At 37.3% G+C, this 25,944-nt stretch overlaps 1 protein-coding gene across 2 annotated transcripts in view; it reads left to right on the top strand.

Moving 5' to 3' along the window:
• The window catches only part of SIDT1 (SID1 transmembrane family member 1), a 65,251-nt gene that overhangs the window by 27,554 nt on the left and 11,753 nt on the right, over nt 1–25,944 (top strand). The window contains exons 10-20 of one of the 2 annotated variants that reach the window (XM_032213164.1): nt 1,459–1,490; nt 5,945–6,016; nt 8,714–8,862; nt 10,295–10,368; nt 11,906–11,972; nt 14,213–14,286; nt 15,133–15,256; nt 16,500–16,617; nt 18,801–18,937; nt 20,609–20,714; nt 24,779–24,855. In XM_032213164.1, coding sequence (XP_032069055.1) covers nt 1,459–1,490; nt 5,945–6,016; nt 8,714–8,862; nt 10,295–10,368; nt 11,906–11,972; nt 14,213–14,286; nt 15,133–15,256; nt 16,500–16,617; nt 18,801–18,937; nt 20,609–20,714; nt 24,779–24,855 — 1,030 coding nt within the window. Of the gene's footprint in view, nt 1–1,458; nt 1,491–4,611; nt 4,938–5,944; nt 6,017–8,713; nt 8,863–10,294; nt 10,369–11,905; nt 11,973–14,212; nt 14,287–15,132; nt 15,257–16,499; nt 16,618–18,800; nt 18,938–20,608; nt 20,715–24,778; nt 24,856–25,944 lie in introns of those variants that run through there. The other variant, XM_032213165.1, reaches the window with a different exon arrangement.

The raw sequence follows: 25,944 nt of genomic DNA, 5'->3' as shown, positions 1-25,944 counted from the left end.
TTTCCCTGTAATACTGAATTATTGGTTTAGTCTAGGTAAACACTTTGTTGGTCAAACTTTGACTAGAACAGATAAAAATTCCACATCAGTACCAAATAAGGAACATAACAAATGACTCAATTTAAGATATTGATATTTGGCAGTTTATTTTGGGGTTCTTTTTTAAATGTTTGAAAATATCCTTACATTAATTAATTAAAAAGACTTTAATTAGTTTAAAAAACATTTTTAAAAAAATAAAAAATCCAAAGTCTTTTCCTGCATTTCTAAATAAACATTATTCCAATGAGTCTACTTTTTATGATAATGAAAACCAGATTTTTAATTTCTTACCTAGAAAGGACCACATGTCAAATTATATTAAATATTGGAAACATACCTTAATAAAATTTCTACTGTAATTAGCTTTAAGAACATACAGGAACTTTAAAGGTATTTAATAACACATCTTAACATGAGACCATAATGGAATATATTTAAGATATACCCAATAATTTCATTCTGATGCAGTCTTGGTATGTCTTAAAATTAGGAAAAATAAAATCACAATTTTCTTGTAAGGATGTAGTTTTGAAAGCATCTTGAATATTTATTATTTCTTGATGGTTTAATTAAGTTTTAAAAACTATTTCAATGGAACCAAAGTAAACATAACTCTCAAATGTGAATCTAGAAGTTATATTTATTTTCACTACATTTACTTATTCCCCCAAACTCAGGGTTAATTTCATCCATCTCTCTAGCTCATCTTTCACTAGGGTGAAACAATTTGCTGATTTTTGAAATCATTTTTTGTCATTTTGTCATTATTTGTTATATACTGTGAATATTTACTATATTGTTGAAAAATCTCTACAAAAATGATACAAAATATGACAATCATTTAAAAGACTCAAAATATTATCTGCATATAATATATTGCATTCATCTTTATGATATATGATATCATATATTGTTCCATTAGAATGTCATCACATTGTTTTATTGAACATATCAGCGGTTCCAAAACCAAACTAAATATAGGTGAACATAAATGGCATCCTTGACGTGTATCTTTTTGCTTTTCATAACAAGAAATAATCCGATTCATAATCACCCAAACAAATTAAAATTAATGTGTAACAAAAAAACATGTAACCAAAAAAATCAGTTTATGTGTTAGGAAAGGCTTTTTGCAATCACCTTTTTGTAAGGATAATAAATCTGTCAAACAAAAGATATCAGATGTTTTAAATCCTTTTATAAATCCAAATTGTGCAGGTTATATTCTTGAACCTTTGTGCCAAAATAGCTGTTGGTTTCTTAGTGACAGTACAATGAAAATGGTTATTCAAAATGATCCTGCCAATTTTTAAAATAACTATTATATAAATGTTATAATGTTATGATAAATGGTTGCCTTTTACTATTTAGAGCCATTAATGACATCTATATGGTTATATTTGTGCTTGATTTCAGATTTCGTAGGAAAACATCAATACTTGATGATGGTAATTATGCTAATATATTGTGTTGCTATTATACAGTTATTCAGTTATCATATCAGGAGTTATTAAGTTCCAAGTGGACCCAAACATCAACATCAACATATTTTTGGTTGGGGATGCTGTTAGGCTCTATACAATCATTGCTGTGGATTAATGCCTTGAAGGAGCCAATGTCCTAGAGAAAGTGCAAATAAGGGATAGGTGCAGAGATGGGTTCCTACCAGTTCGGCATATAGTGGTATGCTGGCCTGGGTCATAGAACCGGCAGCAACCCAGGCTGGCCACGCCCCCAAACCAGTTCCCTGGTCACTGCCATCACCGTCATCATCTTTTTTTGGACAATTTCCTTTGAACTACACATGCGTACACATCCAGTGTGTGTGTGTGTGTGCATAAGCCGTGCACACGAGCAAATTGGCAGTAATGTCAGCTGAACCCCACCTATGGATAGGTGACTATCAATATGAATGTTTATCTTTAAATTCAGTTATTTACTAACTTTCATATAGTTTCTGCAATAAAATCTGGAATACTCATCAAATTGATTCTTTTTCCATCTTTTGTCTCTCTCTCCCTCTCTCTCTCTCTCTCTCATCATTAAGTCATGTGGTTGTAAAGTGCAAAGTCACTTACTACATCACTTAGTGATGGCAATCCTGGCCATCCCTGATCAGTTGTTAATCAAATCCCAGCCAGTCATTAAGTGAAGACCCATTCTGTTCCAAGCTATTCCCATCCTCCTTCCAGACACTCCATCTGATTTATCAAAAATAAACATCTTATGTTGAACATATAATTTTGTTAAAAACTGCAACTAACAAAACAAAAAAGAAAAAAATGAAGGTGCAAAAGAAAATAGAAAAATAGAAAAGAAAGAAAAATATGTTTATATATATATATATATATATATATATATATATGTTTTTATTTTTTAAAACAAACATAAACAAACAAAACATGTAACATAAAAACATCTCCCATTCCGTTCAATCAAGTATATTTGTATACATTATTATTATAGTACTTCATTTGTTTGACTATCACTATTGTTTCTTCATTTTAAACGAGGTATTCTAAATATGGGTTCATTTATATTATAATAATTCATTACATCATCTTCAACATGTCCAATAAGTTTTTTTAATATATCATATTTTAAATCATTCTATTATTTTGGTATTGGTAACATTCTCTAATAAATTTTCAATTCCGTATTTTTTTTAATCTAACCACTAATTAAATAGATCCCATGTCCTATAAAATTGTTTATCTTCTTGTTCTCTAATTTCATATGTCAACTTACTCATTTTCATACATTCCATTGCTCATATCATCAATCTAATATATATGCATATAATTATTATGATTATTAAACATTCATTGAATATAGCTATTATTACATCCTTTTTATGTGAAGCATACTAAATTTAAAGTAAATTTATATTATGACATTTCATTACATCATCCTGGACTCATCCAATGGTGTTACATCTTTGTATTCTATCCTATATAGAATTGTTTATCTTTTATAAAAAAAGGCAGTTCCACATCATCTCCATTGTCCTCATTTACAGCGTATATAAAATTCCATATATCAATCTAGTATATATAAATGCATTATTATCATTATTAATCATTTATTTGACTATAACTATTATTACTTTGTTTTATACATAATACTCAAAGTTTAACTAAGTTTAACTTAATTTTATTGTGACATTTCATTTCATCATCCTGTATCTTCCAGTAGTAGTGCAGTCCAATATCTCTTGCCATTTTAAAATCTGTATTCTAGGTGTTTTCTTGATAAGCCTTATGTGAACTTCTCTTGGCAACTTGTTGTTCATTGCATATTTTGTAAAGACTCGAAACCCTCCATCTGTTCCTTTCATCAGCTTGCCTTTGGTTATCACTAGTGCTTCTGCCAAAGATACTCTCGTCGTTTCTGCCAAGCTTTCTCCCCTTTCTTCATCTATGTTTTGAAGCATGAGATAGAGTTCGTCTACTTCTCCTTTCAGTATTCCATACATATCATTTTCTCCACTCTCGGTTTGCTGTCAGTATCAACAATTTTCTTGTCACTTTGTTCATATTTTTCTGCAATTTTTTGAACTCTATCTTCAAGTTTCATCATTGTTTCATCGATATCCTCAACTCATTCTTTCTGTTCTTTGTCTATAATCCCCAAATTCTTTTCAATTCTTTCTCTGCTTATTAGGACTTTTTGAATTTCTAGCATGATTCCTCTTCTTCTTCATATTGCACCATTTTTCCAGGTTGTAAACACTGCCACTAGGACATCCAAGACTTTTTGCTAGGTTTCAAATAAATTCAGTGTAATCTTTCAAGTCAGGGCTTTCTCTTTACTTCAAAAGAGCACCTGTATAAAGAAGATGTGATTTTCTCTTCGGTAAGCAAAGCCAATGGCCTTGAAATAGCAGGTGTAACCAAGCCTCCAGCGTCTAGATGGCAGTGCTACTTCTTTTTCCTCTGTTTTTAGTTCTCTCTTTAAGCTCCGAGTTTGAGAAAAGGAAAAAATGTTTAAAATGCTTAGCAATTCCGATCCAGCTGAGCCTTCAGTAGGAAGAGATTCTTAGTCCACAAATACAAATAACGGAGAAAAATAGAGGAAGAAGGAAAAAAAAGACCAGTCCAATTTAAAAGTAAGAGGCATTTGTAAAAATTCCTCCATAAAAAAGAAATGAAATTAAAGAAAAAAGGAGAACACAATAGTTATAATTCAGGCTAATCCGCCGCTTACTCTCTTCTATCTTCAATTTTAACTTTACTCTAGGTCTTTTGGGTGTTCTCTTCTCTAATAGTAAAATTTATCTCACCAATTTTGACATACTCTCTCTCCTGCTCAGCTTCCATTCAGGGATACAGCTTAAAATGGCTGCTTCTCTTGTAGCCGGCAAAAAGAGCTTTCTCCTGGATCAATCAGAGACTTTGCGATGTCCCTGAGATCAGCAGGACATGTTCTTCTCTATCACCGTCTCTATGGGACGGTTTAGGTCCAAAACGACCATCCAGCAACAGAGATATCAACAGCAATCCTGGAGCTCCAAGATTGCATGTTGTGTTGTAGCAACATAACTATTTAATTTTCTTTAGTTGTATGCCAGTCAGAAATCTCATCTGAAGTTTATTCATCAGATACAGTGTATAGATACTACCCTGGATATCATTAAAATTTGCCAACTTTTTCTCCAGACAACAAATCAGAGGAATTTTAACATTCAGGTATGCTCAAAACTCTACATGGTGCAAAAATATAGTGCAGCCAGGGGAGCTACAATATCACTACAGTCTCTTCCATTTCATTCTATTTAGGCTTAGTTTCTGCTGATTTTCATCTTCTGTCACTTCTGGTATGATGAGGCAACTTATATGAATTATTGAAGACAGCCTTTTCTATTTCCTTGCCCAATCCAACTGCTTATCCGAAAGGTGAGGAAGGTGTTTGTTGACTCTTTTTCACCAAAGAACAAGCAGCCTCTACTATCAAGGGATTTTTGTAATCTCAATGGCCCTGACCTTTTCTTCATTTTTTCTTTTTGTACTGAGATGTATAATTCTCCTTGATATAGATTATAAAACTATGAAATTATATGAGCAAGAAAAGGGGATATTGTATTTTCATCCCTCTACCATCATTAGTGTCTCATGTGATCTATCTCAATCTATATCACATTGCTCAGTTTGTATCTGGGTGTTTTATCCTTGGGGTGGACAAGCTTCTGCCTTAGTGTATTCTTGGGTTTGAAGTTTGCACCTATGTTCTATTGATTGAAGATCCCCTTGAGCTTTTCTGATATTCCTGCAACATATGAAGGAGAATAATAAACAAAGCAATATTGTCATTCCATACATTGCAGGAATAGCGGAAAACCTCAAGAGGATGTTCAGCCAACACGATATACTCTGAAAACTTCATACATATATTATAATTGTGCTATTAAATAGAAGTAAACAACAGGTAGACAACAGGTAATAATTTATCAAGTAACTTTTAAGAAATAAATTTATTTCTTACAATACAGAAAACTATAAACATTTAATTCATAAGTTCTTTATAATGTGAATTCATTAGGTGACTTCTGCATTCTGATTCCCCCAAAGTAGGAATATTGTCTTCTGTTGCCTGAGTTGGTCAAAATAATGGAAATGTGGCAATTAAGAAGGTTCCTCAGCCTGAATTCTTGAGATAGCTCAAGGATTCTGCTCTGGACTTGCCCCCCCCACACACACACACCTTCCTTAGGAAGGATTCCTTTTTTGTATTTGCTATTTTCAGAAAATTCGGTTGTCATCAACTGATAGTAATAGAGGGTATATGTCTAAAGCCAAATAGAAGGAGACATCTCTTTTCAATTCAAAATAGTTGGTTATTCTCTCTGTTGGACCCTTTGGACAACTGAAAGTAAAAAGCCATTCCTTATTGGTTTACCTTGTAGGTCCTGGGACTATGACTTCTTCTCATCCTATCACTGCCAGCACCCCTGAAGGAAGCAGCTATGGAGCTATAGGTACAGTACTTCTTCAGCTCACAGATTGCTATGTCTATATCCTGTATTTAGCTAGTAAAAATAGTGCATTTATGTTTGTGAGCTGTTGCTTGAAATTGAGGGCAAATTTGTCATTTCCAGTTTTGTTTCTCATCTTTTCTGCTGTATTTTTGTTTTAGTTCATTTCTGTCCAAACTTTTGTGTTCTTTTTCTCACATACACATATTTTTAATACTCTTTGTCTAATGTGGAGGGAGTCATCTTTCCACAACTGGAAAGATAATTGTTAGTCTCAAAATAAAATGGGAAGAGGCATGGTACATGCTGTGTATGACAGAGTCAAGATTTTCAGCAGCAGTAGCTCTGATGATACCTAGTTTGTAGGTAATTCAGTTTTGGTCGCCACGATGTAAAAAAGATGTGGAGACTCTACAAAGAGTGCAGAGAAGAGCAACAAAGATGATTAGGAGACTGGAGGCTGCAGGAACTGGATATATCTAGTTTAATGAAAAGAAGGACTGGGGCGACATGATAGTAGTGTTGCAATATCTCAGGGGCTGCCACAAAGATTGAGAGATTGAGAGATTGAGAGATTGAGATTGAGATTTGTTTTATTTATATGCTGCCCTTTTCCAGGAGGGACTCAGGGCGGCGAACAACTCAAAGGGGGAAAGGGAACATAGAACACAATACAAGTAATTAAAATAGCCAAGAATCACACAGCCACACAGGTCGAGAGGGAAGGGGAACTCATCAACCCCAGGCCTGCCGGCACAGCCAGGTTTTGACGGCTTTTTGGAAGGCCTGGAGAGAGGTGAGGGTCCGAATCTCTGCGGGGAGTTCGTTCCAAAGGGCCGGAGCTGCCACAGAGAAGACCCTCCCCCGGGTAGTAGCCAGATGGCATTGGCTGGTAGACGGAACTCGGAGGAGGCCGACCCTGTGTGATCTAATGGGTCTTTGGGAGGTAATTGGCAGCAGGCGGTCTCTCAAGTACCCAGGTCCAACACCATGAAGGGCTTTATAAGTTACGACTAGCACTTTGAAGCGTATCCAGAGACTGATCGGTAGCCAGTGCAGCTCGCGGAGGATAGGTGTAACGTGGGTGTACGAGGTGCACCCACAATCGCTCAAGCGGCTGCATTCTGGACAAGTTGAAGTCTCTGAATACTCTTCAAGGGCTGCCCCATGTAGAGCACATTGCAGTAAAGAAGAGGAGTCAAGCTATTCTCCAAAGCCAGGGGTGGGTTCCGGCAGAGACTACTGCTGGTTTGCTCAGGAACACACTGCATAGAACTAAAATTGCTCTGCGCATGCACAGAAACAAAAAACAAGATGGAGAACTGGTTTGGGGACATGGCAGGCCTGGGTCGTTACCAGTTCCAGGGACCCAGGCCACCAAACTACTACCGGTTCGGCTGAACCGGTTTGAACTGGTAGGAACCCACCACTGTCCAAAGCACCTGAGGGCAGGATAAGAAGGAATGGGTGGAAACTAATCAAGGAGAGATACAACCTAGAACTTAGGAGAAATTTCCTGACAGAACAATTAATCAGTAGAACAACCTGCCTCCAGAAGTTGTGAATGCTCCAACACTGGAAGTTTTAAAGAAGATATTGGATAACCATTTGTCTGAAGTGGTGTAGGGTTTCCTGCCTAAGCAGGGAGTTGGACTAGAAGACTTCTAAGATCCTTTCCAACTCTGTTATTCTGTTTTCTATTTGTACCAGCATATACTGCACTATTAAGACCATACTTGGAATACTACATTCAGGTCTGGTCACCATGATACAAAAAAGATTTTGAGACTCTAGAAAGAGTGCAGAGAAGAGCAACATATGATGAACATTTGCAGGAACTGAGTTTGTCTTGTCTAACAAAAAGGACCAATGATGACATGATAGCAGTCTTCTAATATTTGAGGTGCTGTCGCAGAGAATAGGCTGTCACAACCTATTCTCTAAAGCACAAGAGGGCAAGACAAGATGTAAAAGATGGAAACCTATCAAAGAGAAATTCCATCTAAGCACTTAACCTTAACAAGTTCTATTCTTAAATATAACTCAAATTTCTTTCATTTTCTTTCTTTTTTCTGACAAGAGCTGTTTTTCCCCTTTCCTTAACAATTCTTGCCTAGTTTGGGTTGTCATCACTGCTTCTGGTTGGCAATATCTTCTCAAAAACAGAAAAATGCCTTTCTCTTTTCTTATATAGAAGGAATACTTCAACATCATGGATGTTCCAACCCATAAAGGGAAAAATCATACCTGCCTGCTTTCTGTGTGGGGTGACAAAGCAACACATGATATTATGTGCTACAATTGGCCCTTGGCATTTGCCTTACTGGAATTAAAATATTATTAACTGAAATATAAATTGAGCTAGTAAACTAATTGTTAAAAGTACTGCTACTTAGAGGAAAACTAAAGTTCTCATACAAATTATTATTTCTGGGCAAAGGGATGGAGCAGGAAATGGAGACATGGCAGAATCCATAGCCATATAAGAAGCAGAAATGAAGATGGAAGTGAAAATTATGAAGATATGATCTCACAGGGGCACTAAAACATTGAAGAGACATGATGATCCTTGCCTGCTTGCATTTGTTGTTGTTTGGCAGTATAAAATATCCAATATTCATTGTTCAAGCCTTATGTGTTCATGACTCACATAAAAATAAACAAAGCAACCAACTTTTGTACCACAATTTTCATTTTCAGATGAATCAAGCTCCAGTGGAGGTCAAGAATTATCAACTCTAGGTCGTAGGCCTCCTTGTGGCAGTGATACAGACAGCTCAGTGGAAGAGGAGAGTGATTTTGACACTATGCCCGAAATTGAAAGCAACAAGAATGTAATACGCACTAAGGTATCTCTTGCAAATGTTTTTTGCATTTTTATAGGATTTTTTTTTCTATATCCTTTCTGTACATCATTGCAGTTATAGTTGAAGTGCAACAATCTAAGATCTAAAACTTTGTTTGCATTGCGAACATATTTACACATTATTGTCAGCTTCTTTTCTATGTTCAAAGAATAAAATATTCTGAAACATAATGGATTGTAAATATTTAGCTCAGATATAAATGAGGAAACAATGTGATCCTGACTTTTGTAGAACAAGCTATTCTCTACCAAGGAAATTTGCCAAGAAATTAACACACTTTTAATAAAAACATAAAGAAACTAAAGGGTATAATTTTTTGTCAGAGTGTTTCTGCAAAGATTTGTTGATAGAAAACTTCTTAGCTATAACTGTCTGGCCTCCAAAGAAGGTTTAATTAATCAGGTTCTCATTTGTTATTTATAATTAGCATCAAATAGTATTATTTATTTTATTTCATTGTATTTATCATTTTTATTATATTTTTAATACCACCTTTATTAGTCTATAACTCAAGCCAGCTATTATACCTAATACTCCTTCATCATTCTATCTAAGTCATCCATCCAGCTTTCCTCCCTAAGGCAGGATTAGAACTCACAATCCATTGGTTTTTAGGTCAGCACCTTAACCAGTACACCAAATTGACCCTATACTTTCACATTTTATCATTAATTGCTCACAAAATCTAATTTTACAGGGTTATAATCTAAATACATCATAACTATAGCTTTAGGACATAAGCTATTAGTTCAGGCAGTTGTATTTTTGGTAAACAGTAGGGTAGTAAAAGGTTTAGGTGGATTCTTGATTTTTGAGTATAAATGAAATTAAAAATAATACAAAACTCCTCATACCACTACTGGCTGGTTGCACTCTCCACAGTTTTTTTTTTAGGGACCTCTGTAAGAGAAGTTACAAACCAAATCTAACTTTACTGTGATCATTAAATAGCACAGGAAGTTCCAGAATCTCCAATATCACCTCCCTACCCTTCCCTCTCTCTCCTTCCCCCTCTCCCTCCCTCCTGCTTCTTCCCATCCTTCCAGCGTCATCTTTGTCAAGCAGATTTTAGCCCAACATGATGGTTGTGATTGTGAATCACTCTCTGTTTAATCACAAACTGCGTGATTCCATCCTTTCTGTCAAAATGTTTACTGTTAAGAGCTGGAGTGAAATAAAATTTTTATTAACATTGTGCACAGTTTTTGAATATGGTTCAGGTCACACTGGCAAAACAATATGTTAAAATTCAGGAGATAGTGCTCAGTTAACTTTCTTTAAGGGAATAAATTTGGATTTATGTGCTTGCCTTGACAGGTTGAAATGACATTCCTGAGCTGAAAAGTTAGATTGTATTTTAATCCTTTTAATCTTTTTAAACGACCATGAATATCTTTGTCCTCTTTCTTTTTAGATGTTCCTTTATCTGTCAGATCTATCCAGAAAAGATCGGAGAATTGTAAGCAAAAAGTATAAAATTTATTTCTGGTAAGTTACTAACAAGTTAATGGAACTCATTTTTTTAAACTGAACTCATCTTTCTCTCACCTTCTCATAATTTAAACTGAATCCTTTCAGGAGATTTTCTTTGCGAAATAAGAGTATAACATCAGTCTCATACTGGTTAAATATGGGATTCCCAGGGCAAAATTTCAGAATTTTGCACTGATGCACTAGAAGAGATGTAGCTTTCATTGTTTAATTGTTTCTGGGGTGAGTGCCCAGAATGGGCAGACTTTATACTGAGGTAACAGGGACCTGAGCTTTAGAGGCAAGGACCACAACAGTCTGCACAGTAACCAGAAACCTAGGGGCAGTTAATGCAACACCTCAATATGAATATTAGCCTTTTAGGCCTGGTCAGAAGTGATTGGAAAGCTATTTTATTGTTTTAGGCCAATATTTCTTAAATTGTAGCCCAAGGACCCTTGAGCGTCCCATAAGACATCTCAGAGATCCATGAAATCAAATCATTTGCCAGATATTAAAGATATTAAAGCAAAAATGGAAAAAGGCACACTTCTCATCATTATTTTGTATTGTTAAAAAGTAGGATTTCTACATGAAAAATATTTTAGTATTTTATGTCTTTAATATTGTTATTGTTATACAATGTAAAATGCTTCAATTGTAATTTTTAATATGGTAAATATCAAGAAATATAATCCATGCAAAGAAAATCTCTTTTGGGGTCCTATGTCATTTTTATAAGTGGGAAGAACTCCTGAGAGCAAAAAGGTTAAGAAACACTGATATAACAAAGTCTTCAGTGCCTGACAAGATTTTCTCTTTGTTACTTTCTTCCTTACCTTTCCTCTACTTCTACCCCAGAGAATTAACGCAGAGACACTCTGGGTTTCTAATGTTTTCTTTATTTCCTAGGCTTAAAAACATGTTTTGCTAACTGATGATAACTGCACAGTTTTTCCAAGGTTGTTTCTGTGGCTCTGTGTGTGTGCTACTCTGCTGAATTGATCCAAGCAGATAAATGCATTTTGAATAGTCCAAATAGTTTTTAGAAGTAGATCCAAATAAAGTCAAATTTTCCAGTCTAGTCTCCAAATGTAGAAAAGCCCTTTTTGTTTCCTATTCAAATGCTAATGAGGTCTGACCCTGCTTAGTTTCTTGAGAATCATTGTAATTAACAGTAGGAGTAGAGTAATCATTATTATTGTCCTTGCTTTTGATACTTATATATACATACCAGCATATATTTAACATAAGTGTTTATTTGGGACAGTTTGGCTTCAACTGGAATTTTAACTTTAGATTAACAGCTTTAGAAATGAAGGTATTTTAAAAAAAAAAACATGATTTGTGTTTTTATGTATCTATCTTTTTTCCCACCCTTTTCCTATTGCTGTGGGGGCTCATCTTAAATTCACCTTGGCATTTATATAGTCATGTTAACTCTATGTTTGGTTTAAGTAATTAATTTTTGCTTTATTTACTCTAATGAGACCATTTATTAAAGTTCAATGGAATCACACACATTAATTTAAATACGATGCTTTGTATTCTGTAGGAATATCATCACAATTGCTGTTTTCTATGCCTTACCTGTGATCCAATTGGTGATCACATACCAGACGGTGAGTTCCTGTGCCTTCTCAGCACAAATTAAGCCTCCCGGCTAATATCTTTTCCTACTTTTTACTCCTCAGCCCTATTGCTTTGCAGACTGTTTTTAGGTTCATGTTCTGACCCGCTCCTCCGTCAGTAATGAATGCCGAGACAAGCTTAAATGGAATGTATTTTAATAGCAGGACACCAAAACCTCGGTGGCTGAAAGCCAATTAAAACAAACAGATAAGGACCTTGGCAGCAACTCAGACAAACTCAGGCAGCAATAAACACAGATAAGGCTTGGCAGCAATCCAGCCTGCCAAGCTCCCAGTACTGTCCTAGTTAGTTTAGTTTAGTTTAGTTTTATTGGTCTTGTATGCCGCCCACTCCCGAAGGACTCCGGGCGGCTTACAATAAACAAGGGAAGGGGATAAATAAACAACATTCAATCCTCCAACATTCAATCCTGCGTTGACTTCTGCAAGGAGGGCCGTGTGCACAAGTAGCTTTTTATAGTCTGGAGAGGAGCCTAATGACCACCAGCTGAGTACAATCACCTCCTGTAATTGCGTAATTGTTCCTGACGCCTAGTAGCTCTTCGATGGCATGCATCCAGGAATAACTCACTGCTGGCCTCCGGCTCACTCTCCCTTGTCTTCTCCCCACTGGTCCAAGGCTCACGTGCCTCTTGGTGGCCAACCAGCCTCTCTGCGCCCTGCTCAGAGTTGGAACCCTGTCCAGAGTCCTCCACATCCTCCAGAGCCGACTCAGAGAGCCCCTCGCTGTCAGAGTCTTGTGGCAGCTCCAACGGCACCTGCTGGGCCACAACAGGTTCATTTCCAGTTATTTACTTTTTAGCTTTTATAGTGGTGCCATGTACTGCTGAGAGCACTCATCTCACTCTTAAGACAAAGTGCACTAAAAGGAGATAACAAACAGCAGGCACATTTCATCCAGGCCTGCATATGAATGTCTATTACCTCAAGAACATTTTATTTTAGTCTGTTTATTTTAGTGATTAGTAAAATCTGTGTTTTATTTGACCTCTTACAGAAATGAAGTATCAAAACAAAATGAGTTGAAAGTTACAACATTGTATTGTCAAATCTGCAATGCTCCTTTCTCCTTTATTAATCTAGGTTTAACACAAAAGACACTCAACCAAGTTAAACAACCATCATCAAATTTCTTGGTAACCAATTTCTGCTTGGTTTCTAACACTCAAGAAAATCCTAGAAGAGGGCACTATTATGGAGAGTTTCTGCTTCTTACTTATTGTTACGGGGGTTGGAAGTATAGCAGGGAGTTAGACTAGAAGATTGTAAGGTCACTTCCAGCCCTATGATTCTAGAAGAGGCTGTGGTGGAATCTGATTTTGAGTTGAGGGGAGGAGAGAAATGGCTGAGTAGCCATGAGTCCCTTGTGAGGAGGAAGAGATTGAAGGGTGGCCCCAGTGGTGGGTTTCAAAAATTGTTCGAACCTACTCTGTGGGTGTGGCCTCCTTTGTGGGAGTGGCTTGCCGCCCATGTGACTGGATGGGAGTGGCTTGCCACCCATGTGACCGGATATGAAGATGCCGACAACACTTGTCAGAACCACCTTAAATTACCTCACAAACAACACTGGCATGCATAAGAATATGATGTAAACTTGTTTTTTAAAAGGCATCTTTGGTTTGCATTAAAACAACTTCAACATACGCAATGTTCTGATTGCACCACAAACGCAATAGTCATCCTTACCTTTCACAGAGGCATTGAGTTTTATAAATATGACCATGATAGTGTAGAATAATCATATCCAAGGACCAGTGGTGGGTTTCAAAAAATTTTCAAAAAACCTAAGATGGAACAGAAATAACACTGGTCAATAAATATTTTGCTTCCTGAACACTTTTGGGTGTATCTTTCAGATTTTCGGCTGCTAATTGTGAAAATAATCTGTAATTTAATCTATCACATACCCTTCTACAGAAATTGTCTGGTTTTACATAATGGCAGTACCTTCAGTACCTGTTGGCTATGCTGCACTCATGAAATAAATATACCAAATCATGGAACTGTTGTTGAAGTACATCCAGTACACCAAATACAACTGGAATATCTGTGAAGATCTAAAAGTAGTGGCTCTGCTGCTTGGAATGAAGCTCAGATATACCAAATATTGCTTGTTTTTCCTCTTTTGGCTGTTCATCGTCTTAGCTGAGATGTTCAATGAATACAAGTAAAACTTTATGCTGGGTTGTTGTTTCCCCCCCACTTTTTAGGTAGTGAATGTGACTGGAAATCAGGACATCTGCTATTATAACTTCCTTTGTGCTCATCCGCTGGGAGTCTTAAGGTGTGCATAAGGATCATTCCCAATTTGTGGCTTGGGTTCTAATTTGAGTTTCTTTTTATGTAATTGGGAAATGGGGATGGACATTTTCTGTGGGGTAAGTGGTTTGCAATGAATATAATTTTTTGCATGAAGTTTAATGTTTATAGACTTGTAGAATATAAGGATTGGAATGCATCTCTAGTCCAGCTCTCTGCTCAGTCCTGAATCCATTATTACAGCAATATTGCTTGATATTAATAATATCATTTAACAAAAACAGAATAAAAACCCGTAAAAGAAATGATGAGAAAACCAAAAGCCAAGTACAGGGAAACTATGACTTTACTATTTTTAACTTGAATTGAAGGAATTCGACACACATGAGTAGAGGCAAGTTACACACGCAGTTACTGGGTGGGGGCAAAATTTCCAGATCTGGTAGCAATCGGGGGGCAGGCATAGTCCTGGATTCCATTCCCCCAAGGTACCCCTGATAGTAATATTTTTCAGGAAATACTGGAAATCAGAATAGAGGACAACTATATTAGTTTCCCCATTTCTTGATTATGAAAAACATTTAAGATGGCTGCACTTGGGTTTGTAGGTCTGGGGTCTGAAGTGACAGATTATTTCATTTTCCTTACTTTTCTTCACAATGTTAGCCAAACAAAGCCAGTGTTATCTCTGCCGGCTTCACAGCTTTGCAAAAGACAGCACTTGCAAAAGCTTTGCACATGGGATTAGAATGATCCTTGGAAATAAACAGAAAAAAAATACTATTTTACATAGTTGCATTCCCTTACAATTATTTTATACACTCAGTTCCAGAGACAAATGTATTATATGGCTTTTTTGCTTTTTCTGCAGTGCTTTCAACAACATCCTGAGCAACATTGGCCACATGCTGCTGGGTGTCCTTTTCCTGTTGATTGTGTTGTGCAGAGACCTTCTTCATCGGCGTTCCTTGGAAAATAAAGACATCTGTGCAATGGTATACTCCCTACTTTCTTGCTGGGTAAAAGTGACCTCGTGGTCATTAATATAAAGTGCCTCTGTTTTTCTGGTTCTTACAATGCCAGTGAAGCCAAGCAGTTAGCAGTTAGCAGTTAGACTTATATACCGCTTCATAGGGCTTTCAGCCCTCTCTAAGCGGTTTACAGAGTCAGCATATTGCCCCCAACAACAATCCAGGTCCTCATTTTACCCACCTCGGAAGGATGGAAGGCTGAGTCAACCCTGAGCCGGTGAGATTTGAACAGCCGAACTGCAGAACTGCAGTCAGCTGAAGTAGCCTGCAGTGCTGCATTTAACCACTGTGCCACCTCGGCATTTTGCTAAAGGAAAGAACCCTTTCTGTTAACTTTCCTTCATAGAGGAAAGCCTCTATGCCTTTGGGCAGACTGCAGTCTCATGATTATTTTACAAAGCCTTTGGTTTAATAACCAAGCAGTTGAACTTAAAAGACCTGGCATTTGTGTTGGGGAGGGTGTTTAATTTTCCTCTCAGAGCATCTTGCTCAAAATTGTTTTCCCTAAGTTCTTTTTTCTCAGTGAGAGGAGATCTCTGAGTGGCTTTCTCTGCACTTCACTCGCCTTCAAACTGTTCAGCCTCCTAGAAAGTTAGTGTGGGAAAAAGGCTGAGCATGAGAGCAACTAGTGAGAATTTTGGGTAGGCCAAGACTGAGAGTTGCAAAGAAACCTCAGAGAAGAAAGAGAGGCTGAATATGGGCGAGGAGGGGGGTGACTACAGAGAGGTGGGAGGAAGGGGGAGCATGGGAGGGCAGGTGGTAAGCAAGACTGCAAGAAGTACAGTGGCCACATTTTCTTAGAAAATATAAAGGACGAACCTGAAACTGTAGCAAATCTGAAAGAGGATTTAAAGGATAAAAGACTTGTTTAGGTTCGTAATTTTCCTTTACAAAGGGCAAAATAAAATAAAAATCCGTACAAAAATGCATATTTGGATAAAAATATCTACAATCAAACAGTAAATTTATTTTAAGAAGGCAATTTCATATTTTTCACATGGAAATAAAAGACCACATAAAATGTATGGTAAAGTGTGGTCCACCTACTTCAGTTAGCTATTTGTTAATAATTGTAGCTGCTGTTATTTGGGTTTTAACTGTTTTATCTATTCATTTATTAACTGTTTTACCTGTTCTGAATGAAAAAACAGAATGATAAGTTATAATATAGTGCTTGGTTCTTCCTCTGTCTTCTCTTACCTTCAAGGAATATGGGATCCCTAAGCATTTTGGCCTCTTCTATGCCATGGGTGTCGCTTTAATGATGGAAGGTGTCCTCAGCGCTTGCTACCACGTCTGTCCAAACTATACTAATTTCCAGTTTGGTAAGTTGAGGGTGTGTGTGATTCCAGTCAAGATCAGTCAAAGCCTTCTGGCCTTTTGAACAGGTTGGGTTTAATGGCTGCTCAAGATTTTAGAAAAACTAAAGCAAAACAGTTTGTTTGTTTGTTTGTTTATTTATTTAATATATTTATATGCCACCCAATCCCGAAGGACTCCAGGCGGCTTACAAAAAATATAAGAAAAAACACAGAACGATAAAAGGAAACAGGTTAAAAACAGCAACACCCTCATACATTCATTCTAATTGGGGCTGGACCTCAACAGTGAGGTCAACAGCCCCAGGCCTACCGGAACAGCCAAGTTTTTACAGCTTTCCTGAAGGCCATGAGAGTGGGTATGGTCCGGATCTCCGGGGGTACCTGGTTTCAGAGAGTCGGAGCAGCCACAGAGAAGGCTCTCCTCCGAGGGCCCGCCAGCTGACACTATTTTGGCTGACGGCATCTGAAGGAGGCCCAATCTGTGGTATCTTACTGGCGACTGGGAGGTATGTGGCAGCAGGCGGTCTCGAAGGTACCCTAGCCCTAAGCCATGTAGGGCTTTAAAGGTGATAACCAACACCTTGAATTGAGTCCGGAGACCAATTGGTAGCCAGTGCAGCTCACGGAGGACAGGTGTAACGTGGGTGTACCTCGGCACACCCAATATCGCTCGCGCGGCGCATTCTAAAATAACTGCAGTCTCCGAACGCTTTTCAAGGGTAGCCCCATGTAGAGCGCGTTGCAATAATCCAGCCTCGACAAGGGCGTGAGTGACCGTTAGAAGTGCCTCCCGGTTCAAATAGGGCCGCAAGTGGTGCACCAGACGAACTTGGGCAAAGGCCCCCCTGGTCACAGCTGACAGATGATGTTCCAGTTTCAGCTGCAAATCCAGGAGAACTCCCAAATTGCGAGCCCTCTCTGAGGGGCGTAAATTTTCACCCCCCAGGGTTAAGGATGGACTGTCCAAGCAGTCCTTCGGGGGCAACATCCAAAGCCACTCAGTCTTATCGGGATTGAGCACAAGTTTGTTCGCCCCCATCCAGATCCTAACAGCCTCCAGGCAGTTAAGCAAACAGGAGGAGCCAGTTTCTAACATTTCATCACTGTGTTACGTTTGCATGCTCTGAGCCTGAAAAAACAGCTTTTTTGTTCTTTTCTGAAAACTAATATTACATGAGAGGTTCAGTTGACATAACAATGTTGAATAAATGCCTTCATTCACAGAACAGACTGCAACATAAACAAACCCTCTCCATTTTAGATTTATATATTGTGCAAACACAGCTTCTGTATGTAATTTTCTTCTGGAGGAAGGGAAGTACAGGTAATCCTCTACTTACAACCATTATGATGGAATTCCGTCATAAATCATGATGCTCATAAGTCAAGGCACCCATGTAACCAGACCTGATTTTTATGGTAGTCTTTAAGCAAGAATCTCAGTCATTAAGTAAACGTGCCAGTAAGTGAACACTGTGGTTATTAAGCAAATCAGTGGATTCATATGGGTGCTTTTTGCCAGAAACTGAGCAAAAAGGCCAAAAAACAGCAAACAATTGTTGTAAGTCATAAATACTGCAACTGGCAATAAAGATGAGCTGGTTGCTAAGCACCCAAATGCAGTGACATGTGTATCTGTTGAGTGTGTACATGCATGCAGTCATCAGAAACAGGTCATAAGTAACTTTTAGTGGTTCTGGTTGTTAAACAAGGATTATCTGTATTTTAAAATTGCTGTCTGCCCTCTTGGTTTTAACAGACTAATTGAGTAAGATGCATAAAATTGTGCTGTTACAAATTCTAAAAAACAATTATAAATCTATAAGAACAAAATGTGTTTTTATATAGTATCCAGTTTTCTACTGCAACTAAGAGGTCTTGAGGTTCCTCTGTTGGCTGTTGGTTTGAAAAAATAGTTCCCCATACCTTTGGTCATTAGTTCCCATGGTCTTTATCCTACAATCAAAAGGGCTGAGAAGTCTTGCTCTGAGATTAATATTGCAATCTGGAGAATGGGTTTTATTTTATTATCTGGCCTCATTCTAGTAATCTCATTCCTCTACAACAACAGTTCTTTTAATGATTAATATTATTAGTTAATAGTTGGTCTAGAGCGATAGTTATCTCTTTAATGTTAACAGAAGTAACCACGAAAAGAACTATTTTGTTTTCTCTTTTTTTGGCAGACACATCTTTCATGTATATGATTGCAGGATTGTGTATGCTAAAACTATATCAGACTCGCCACCCCGACATCAATGCCAGTGCTTACTCAGCCTATGCATCCTTTGCAGTGGTTATTTGCCTTGCTGTACTTGGAGTGGTAAGATTGTGTCTTATGCAATAGCACTATTGTGCATAGAGTCATGGGCAAGTAAGTCAGAACTTCTGAAAAAAAACCACTTCTATGGACTCTTATGAACTTAAACTTAAATTCCATTGATACCAAATAGCAAAAAAACCCAGCAGCTACAGAGCTCAAGGGGTGTGTGATGGCTCAGCAAATGGGGGTGTAATGGCTCAGCAAAGACACTGAGCTTGTCAGCTGGAAAGCTGAAAGCCTAGGTTCGAGACTCAAGCACTGCACAGCATGAGTGCCTGACACTTGCTCCAGCTCCTGCCCACTTGGCAGTTCAAAAGCATGCAAGTGTGAGTAGATAAATAGATACCACATTGGTGGGAAGGTAACAGCATTATTCATGCCTGTGGGTATATAGTCATGTTGGCCACGTGGACCAAGTGTTTTTGGACAAGCCTGACTCCCTTGGCTAAGAAACAGAGGTGAGCGCTGCCATCTAGAGTCAGGCATGACTAGATAAAGAAGACCTTCACCTTTATCTTTATAGATAAACCCATCCATTTGAACATTTGGGTTATCCTTAAAGAATATCCAGAAGCTGCAGCTGGTGCAGAATGTGGCTGCACGAATAGTTCTAGGCACCCCAAGGATTGCACATGTAATACCTCTGCTGTATGAATTTCATTGGTGCCAGTTTACTTCTGGATCCAATTTAAGGTGTTTGTTATCATTTTTAAAGTCTTTCATGGCATGGACCAGGTTACCTGGTCTTGTCCAAATTATATCGACCTTCCCACCTGGTCAGGCATAGAGATATGTTATGGATACATCAGTTAAATAATTCTCATTGGCAAGGTCTAAGAAGAGTCTTATCTTCCATTGCCCTTGCTCTAACTTGCCCCCAAAGGCAAGGTTGGCCCCACTCTCCCAGCCTTCCAAAAGATCACGAAGATCTGGCTTTGCCAAACTGACATGGGAATCAAAAGGTGATATACAACCTTAGAGGTGGTGGTGGTGGGAGAGTGCTCCCTCTATCATTTAACTTACTTTTTAACCTTGTTCTTACCTGTTTGTTATTTGTTTTAATTCATTTTTCACTGTATCTTTTACATGACTTTATGACTTTTTATCTACAAACTGCTTAGAGTCACTTAAATAATAAGATGGACAGTTCCTAAATTGGATAAATATATAAAATGAAAGATAGAACTATGTATTATTAAATAACAATGACAGAAATTATTATAGAGTGCTTTTCTCAGAATCCAGATTTGGTCCCTAATTTAATGAAATTATTAAATCAGCAAGTAAAAACAGTTTAAAAAATTAAAAATAATAAACCATGATAATAAACTCACTATTACAGCTCAAATACAACTCATTGCCTTAATAAAATAATCAAAAGTTGCATCTATATTTAGTTAGTATTTAGATTTTTGGAAATGCAATTTGAGTATGATTAGACAATGATCTATTCCCATCCTTATTCTACAGCTGCAATATTAAATTACTATTAGATTTTACTAATTAAGATAATTATTGATTTATTGGCATGTCTTACCAATCCTTTCTGATCACCAAACTTAGTTTAAGTTGGAAAAAGTTCACTATACATTCTTTAATTTTTTTATTTGAAAGCCAGTATACAGTACTTGTGCCTGATATTGGGATAACTATTTATTTATTCCTTCCAAGGTTTTTGGGAAAAATGTGTGGTTTTGGGTCCTCTTCTCCATCATCCATGTTGTGGCCTCTCTTGGTCTTAGCACCCAGATTTACTACATGGGTCGTTTCAAGATAGGTAAGTTTTACTTGGAAGTAAATCTAATTAAAATCCAATTGTTTTAGGATTTTAGCCCAAACACTGTTGAATAGCAGATACAGTAGTTTTATATTTCGAAGAGTCTACTGCAGAAGTAATATACTTAGCAGAGTATTAATTTTGTAAGAAATTAGAGATTTGCCAAACTGATTAATATAATCATCTGTGGATGTATGTATGTATGTATGTATGTATGTATGTATGTATGTATGTATGTATGTATGTAACTGTATATCTTGTCAGTTTTTGTTTCTTTTTTATTCTTTTATAATTTTATATGCTATATATACTCATGGATAAGCTGAGAATTTAAATATCAAAACACTCTTAAAAAATTGAGTTTGGATTACCAAACTCAATTTCTTTGGTTTATTTTGGTTACTGCATATGTGGTAAGTTTTTCCCTCAGTTTTTTGAAAGATCCATATATCCTCTATGTAAACTCAAAGATAAGCCAATCAGTGAAGAAGCAAACCCTTGAAGTTTGAATTAAAATAAAATGAAAATTTGCCTTTGACAGTAAACTGGGAAAATTAAAACATGAAAATTGAGGGTCAACTTACCTCCGGATGGACTTATCCATGAGTATATACAATATTTTTTGTTTTATTTAGTTAAGAAAACTCTTTAAAAAGAAATTATCCTGAAGACTGCTTGCATGACAGAAACATAGATTAGCTTTATTTAGTGATAAGAGACACCAAGTTACTTAAGTCTATCTATAACTATAATGTGCTGTCTTTTAATTGGCTGAGGTACTGAATTGCTCAGTTCAGAATTAGAAGAAAAATATAGATAAACTGAGAGGAAGAAAGTGATAAAAACTTTGAGAATATCAGCCTAGTCAATAAGATGTATGTTATATAAGGACATGCAAAGTTAAAAAAAAAGCTCTTGGGATTTAAAAAAGGCAGATAAAAATGCAAAGTCACTCTAGCTCTACATTTATTGTCCTGGAAGTCAATACATTTATAGACACAGAAAGCTGGTGCATGCAATGGCTATCGCACCAGTTAATAATTTCCATTGCTTCAGAAAAGCCTTTAAACTGATCTCTTGACCATGACTTGAGTATGTTAACTGCTATCTCCCCTGTGGGTTAATACTTGTGCTCAACAAGTCCATCCTGGAAAGTATCTTGCACTTGATGGTACTTGGTATCATTGTGCTTTGTACATGAAATCAAAATGTAATTTTTGTTATCTTCAACTATAATTCAGCTTATCTATCTCAAAGTCCAATACTTGTTTGGGTAACAGGTTATTTTTTGGCAAAGTAGTGCTGTAGATACACATACATATTGAGATAAAATGTTACAGATGAAGATACACATTCTGTGATTGAGAGAACAACTATGAACTGCTTTTTGCTAATCCATCTTTCTATATAGTAAAAGAAGTTTTTGGGTGGATTTTTCTGTCCTTTATATCTTCATCTGAGCTGCTAGTGTGGAATTATTGTCCATACATAATGCTAATTTTCAATCTGCAATTCTCCTTAAGTATCTTTCTACTATCTTGACTAAATCCGGTCTTCCTTTGTTGATGCATTTACCTTTTTGCATAGTGTCCCTATTACTGTTGTAGTTTCTGGCATAATGGCTATTTAGTAGCTAACTACTAAAACCCTGTAGGTCCATTATGAGGAGTAAATGAGCCATATAAGTAAATGAAGTGCAGAGGTCAGAGTCAGAAGTGAACAAGGAAACAGATGAAAACCTTGAGAATATATGTCTAATCAATAGAAAGAATTTACATAGAGACATGCAAAGTAAGTCTTTTGACTGGAAAAGAAAAACATAATTCCTAACTACCTCTACATCTACTACCTCTAATTATTAATAAGTTATAAGTTCAGAAAGCCAATGCATTCAAACAGATATGAGAATGAGATTTACTCTTTACTCCCCCCCCTTTTTTTTTACATTTGTTTCTTAATCTTGGCAACTTTAAGATCCATGTACTTCAACTGCCAGGATTCTCCTGGCAGCCAGGTTGAGAAATAGAACAAAGAATCCATGTTGATGTTTTTATGCAATACCTAATACTGACCCATTAAAGGATAGCATATGTATTTATTTGTGTTGTGTACTAAAAGCAACAATTGCTTTTCAGCAGGTAGTGCTTTTCACAGGGAGCATAGAACTGGTAATTGTGTATGTGTGTACATTTTGGTTGGCAAGCATTTGAGGACACCTCCTAATTTCCTTACAGTCCCTTGCTGTGTCAATATATTCTTCTCACAAGCATTTCCCCCTTTTCTTTTCTGCTTCACTTGGAACTAGATGTCTCTGATCCAGGTAACTAGCATTTGGGGTTAAACCGTCTCCCTTTGGACTAAATAAAAAAGGACTTTGGCAGCAAGACTTAGAAGCATACTCATTTTTCTGGATTTTTGACTTTTCTGGAAAAGTCAATAGCTTGAATCCCCAATGCCTTCTGAATAGATATTGTAAAACAAACCAGATGCCATAACTACTCTGTTATTTCTCAAGAATTGGATTGGATTGGATTTATTACATTTATATGCCGCCCTTTTCCCCGAAGGGGACTCAGGGCGGCTCACAATTCAATCAGGGAAGGGGGTACAGACAGGGGAATAAAAAGAGACATAACAATACAAAATTTAAAAACACACAACAACCATACCATTCAAGAAGGGGGGCAAAAACTCTTTAGACCCAGGCCTGTCGGAACAGCCAGGTTTTAAGGGCTTTGCGGAAGGCCTGGAGGGTGGTGAGGGAATGAATGCTCGTTGTTGGAGATGGTATAAATGGGCACCTTTTAGCAAACTTACTGGCAGATATGTTTATATAAAATGCTTCCCTAGGGCCTGATTTTTAAAAAGCATCCTACCAAAAAGAAATGATAGGGAAGCTGAGTCATATAGAATGATGGTATCTAGTTAAACATTGAAAAGACCTGAGAAAATAGAAGGTCAACGTTACTTCCTGGCAAGGACTTGGAGCATGGCATAGTGAAGACACCACCAGCTGACATAATCATCTATTCTGAGACTTGGGTAATGGTAGCAATGATTCTTAGAGGAAAAGATAGCTTTCAGATGCACATGTTCTTAGTTCATAAAATGATACAGTATCTGATATTTCATATTATCTATGTCACAGAAGAGTCAACATTTATGTATCAGCCAGAGCTGGTAGAAAGCAGTTCATGTCTCAGAATGTGTCTTCAAGAGATAAGTCACATTCAAATTATTGCTCTACTATATAAAAATGAGCAATTTACAGGAAGCAGTAGAATTATTTTTTTTTCTGTTTCTTCAGCCTCAGAGAGTGTAAAAGACCAGGCTGATAGTATGATAATTTTAGGTGGGACTGAAATGTTACTTAAAAGTATCCTACTTCTAAATTTAGATGATTAAGGGGTGAAATGAGTATATAAATTCTTGTAAAGGTTTGCCATGTAGCAAACAAATTGGGAAAAGCTATATTCCTTGAAAGTTGGTATTTTTGCTGCTTATTTATTTAGCGTATGGCAAATACATGGACTTATAGTGGTACAAATGTTAATGTCCAGTCTTCCCACCCATTCAAGGACAGGGTGGTCTATGTTGAAAAAATCAGACATTGGGCCGGTGTAAGCTCTTGATGGACATTTGTACACAATGGGATGGATATTTTGTCGAGGAGCACCACAGGCACACTAAGTTTTGGCTACATATTCTGGAAGTGCTCCAGAAGTTGTAAAAGGAATGTTAGGCCTGTAGCCTGTGATTACCAATCCATAATTGAGATTACAATAATCTCCTACAAAAATCCATTCTTAATTATCTCAAAATTTCCTAGCTTTCAGCTGCCTAATAATAGTATAAAAAGTCATATTTTTATCACCAGTGTTAAAATAACTGATAGTCAAGGATCTTTTATCATTTTCTGAAAGTCAAACATTTTCCAATAGATTCCAATCTACTTTGCGCCAACTCTTGCTTCTCAGGCCTGAGAAGCAAATATTTGCTTCAACATGATCTCTGTCAAATGCTGATTGCCATATTTTAATTCCCTTTGTTGTTTTCTGCCATAGACCTTGGGATTTTTCAACGTATAGCTATAGTATTGTACACAGATTATATACAACAATGCAGCCGACCCATGTACATGGTAAGTACTTCCTTCGGTCCCTTGAAGGTATCTCGGATAGATTATGAATTGCTTTTCTTTCTCATTCGAAAACATATACATTAGTTTAAATAAAACAATGGTATTATTTGCCACTGCAATAGTAATCTATTTTCTGAAATTATTTTGACTAGACAAACTACAGATGAATTCCACTTGGAATTCTTTATCCCGGTCTCATATGAGATGCACCTGCTCAGAACCACCATCTGGAACTTTCTCTGCTTGACAAAATTCTTAGTGGGAGGCCCACTCTCCCCTGTGCACACAGATAGTCCTCAAAATCTGACCATTCATTCAGTCACCATTTGAAGTTCAGCCACTGAACAAACACCCAGTCCCTGAAGTTATTATCACTGCAGTTACCCCCACATCACATGATATATGAGTGTGTGGCAGAAGTCCACACTTACAACCTCAAAGGCACTTCACTTCCTCCACCCATCTCTCTCCCCCAACTCTGCTCTTTTGGTCTCCCTACCTACACAATGGCACTCCTCAGCTGGGGTGGTGGCACTGAGGTTGATGTAGAAGCCTGGGGCCTTCAGCAGTCAATTCTGGGCCTCTCAACCCAAGTTCCACTGCCACCAGGAGTGTTGCCTGGCCCATGTCACACCCAACCATCCAATGCCATAGCACCAAGCTTCAGGTGCTCTCACCACTCTCCATTCCATTTAACTTGCTGGCCTGCTCCCTAGCACTCCACTGGTCATGCCAGCCTACCAGCCGACCAGCCGACCAGCCATGCCATCCTATGTTCTGCTTGTCCTGCCAGTCTTGCCATTCCCAACTGACCTTTGTCATCTTCCTCCTGCTGCTGACAAAGTATGCCCAGCCAGGCTCTATGTGAGGCAACTGCTGATCATACATTCATGAGAATGGCCCACACTATCTGAAGACCCTATTTGGAGAATGCCACATGAAGCCTTGGGAAGAAGGCCTGACAGTAATTGCCTCACATAGGGCCAAACTGGGTGTTCCTCATCAGCAGGGGAAGGAAGACCGAAGGTCATTTTAAAAGATACATCACCCTGTTCTCCTTGAATAATTATTATGTAATTAAGTTACCAA

This window comes from Thamnophis elegans, chromosome 3 (genome assembly GCF_009769535.1).
Source record: "Thamnophis elegans isolate rThaEle1 chromosome 3, rThaEle1.pri, whole genome shotgun sequence".
NCBI classification, from domain to species: domain Eukaryota; kingdom Metazoa; phylum Chordata; class Lepidosauria; order Squamata; family Colubridae; genus Thamnophis; species Thamnophis elegans.
Note: the sequence above shows the minus strand (reverse complement) of the source record. Positions and strands in the feature narration are given on the sequence as shown.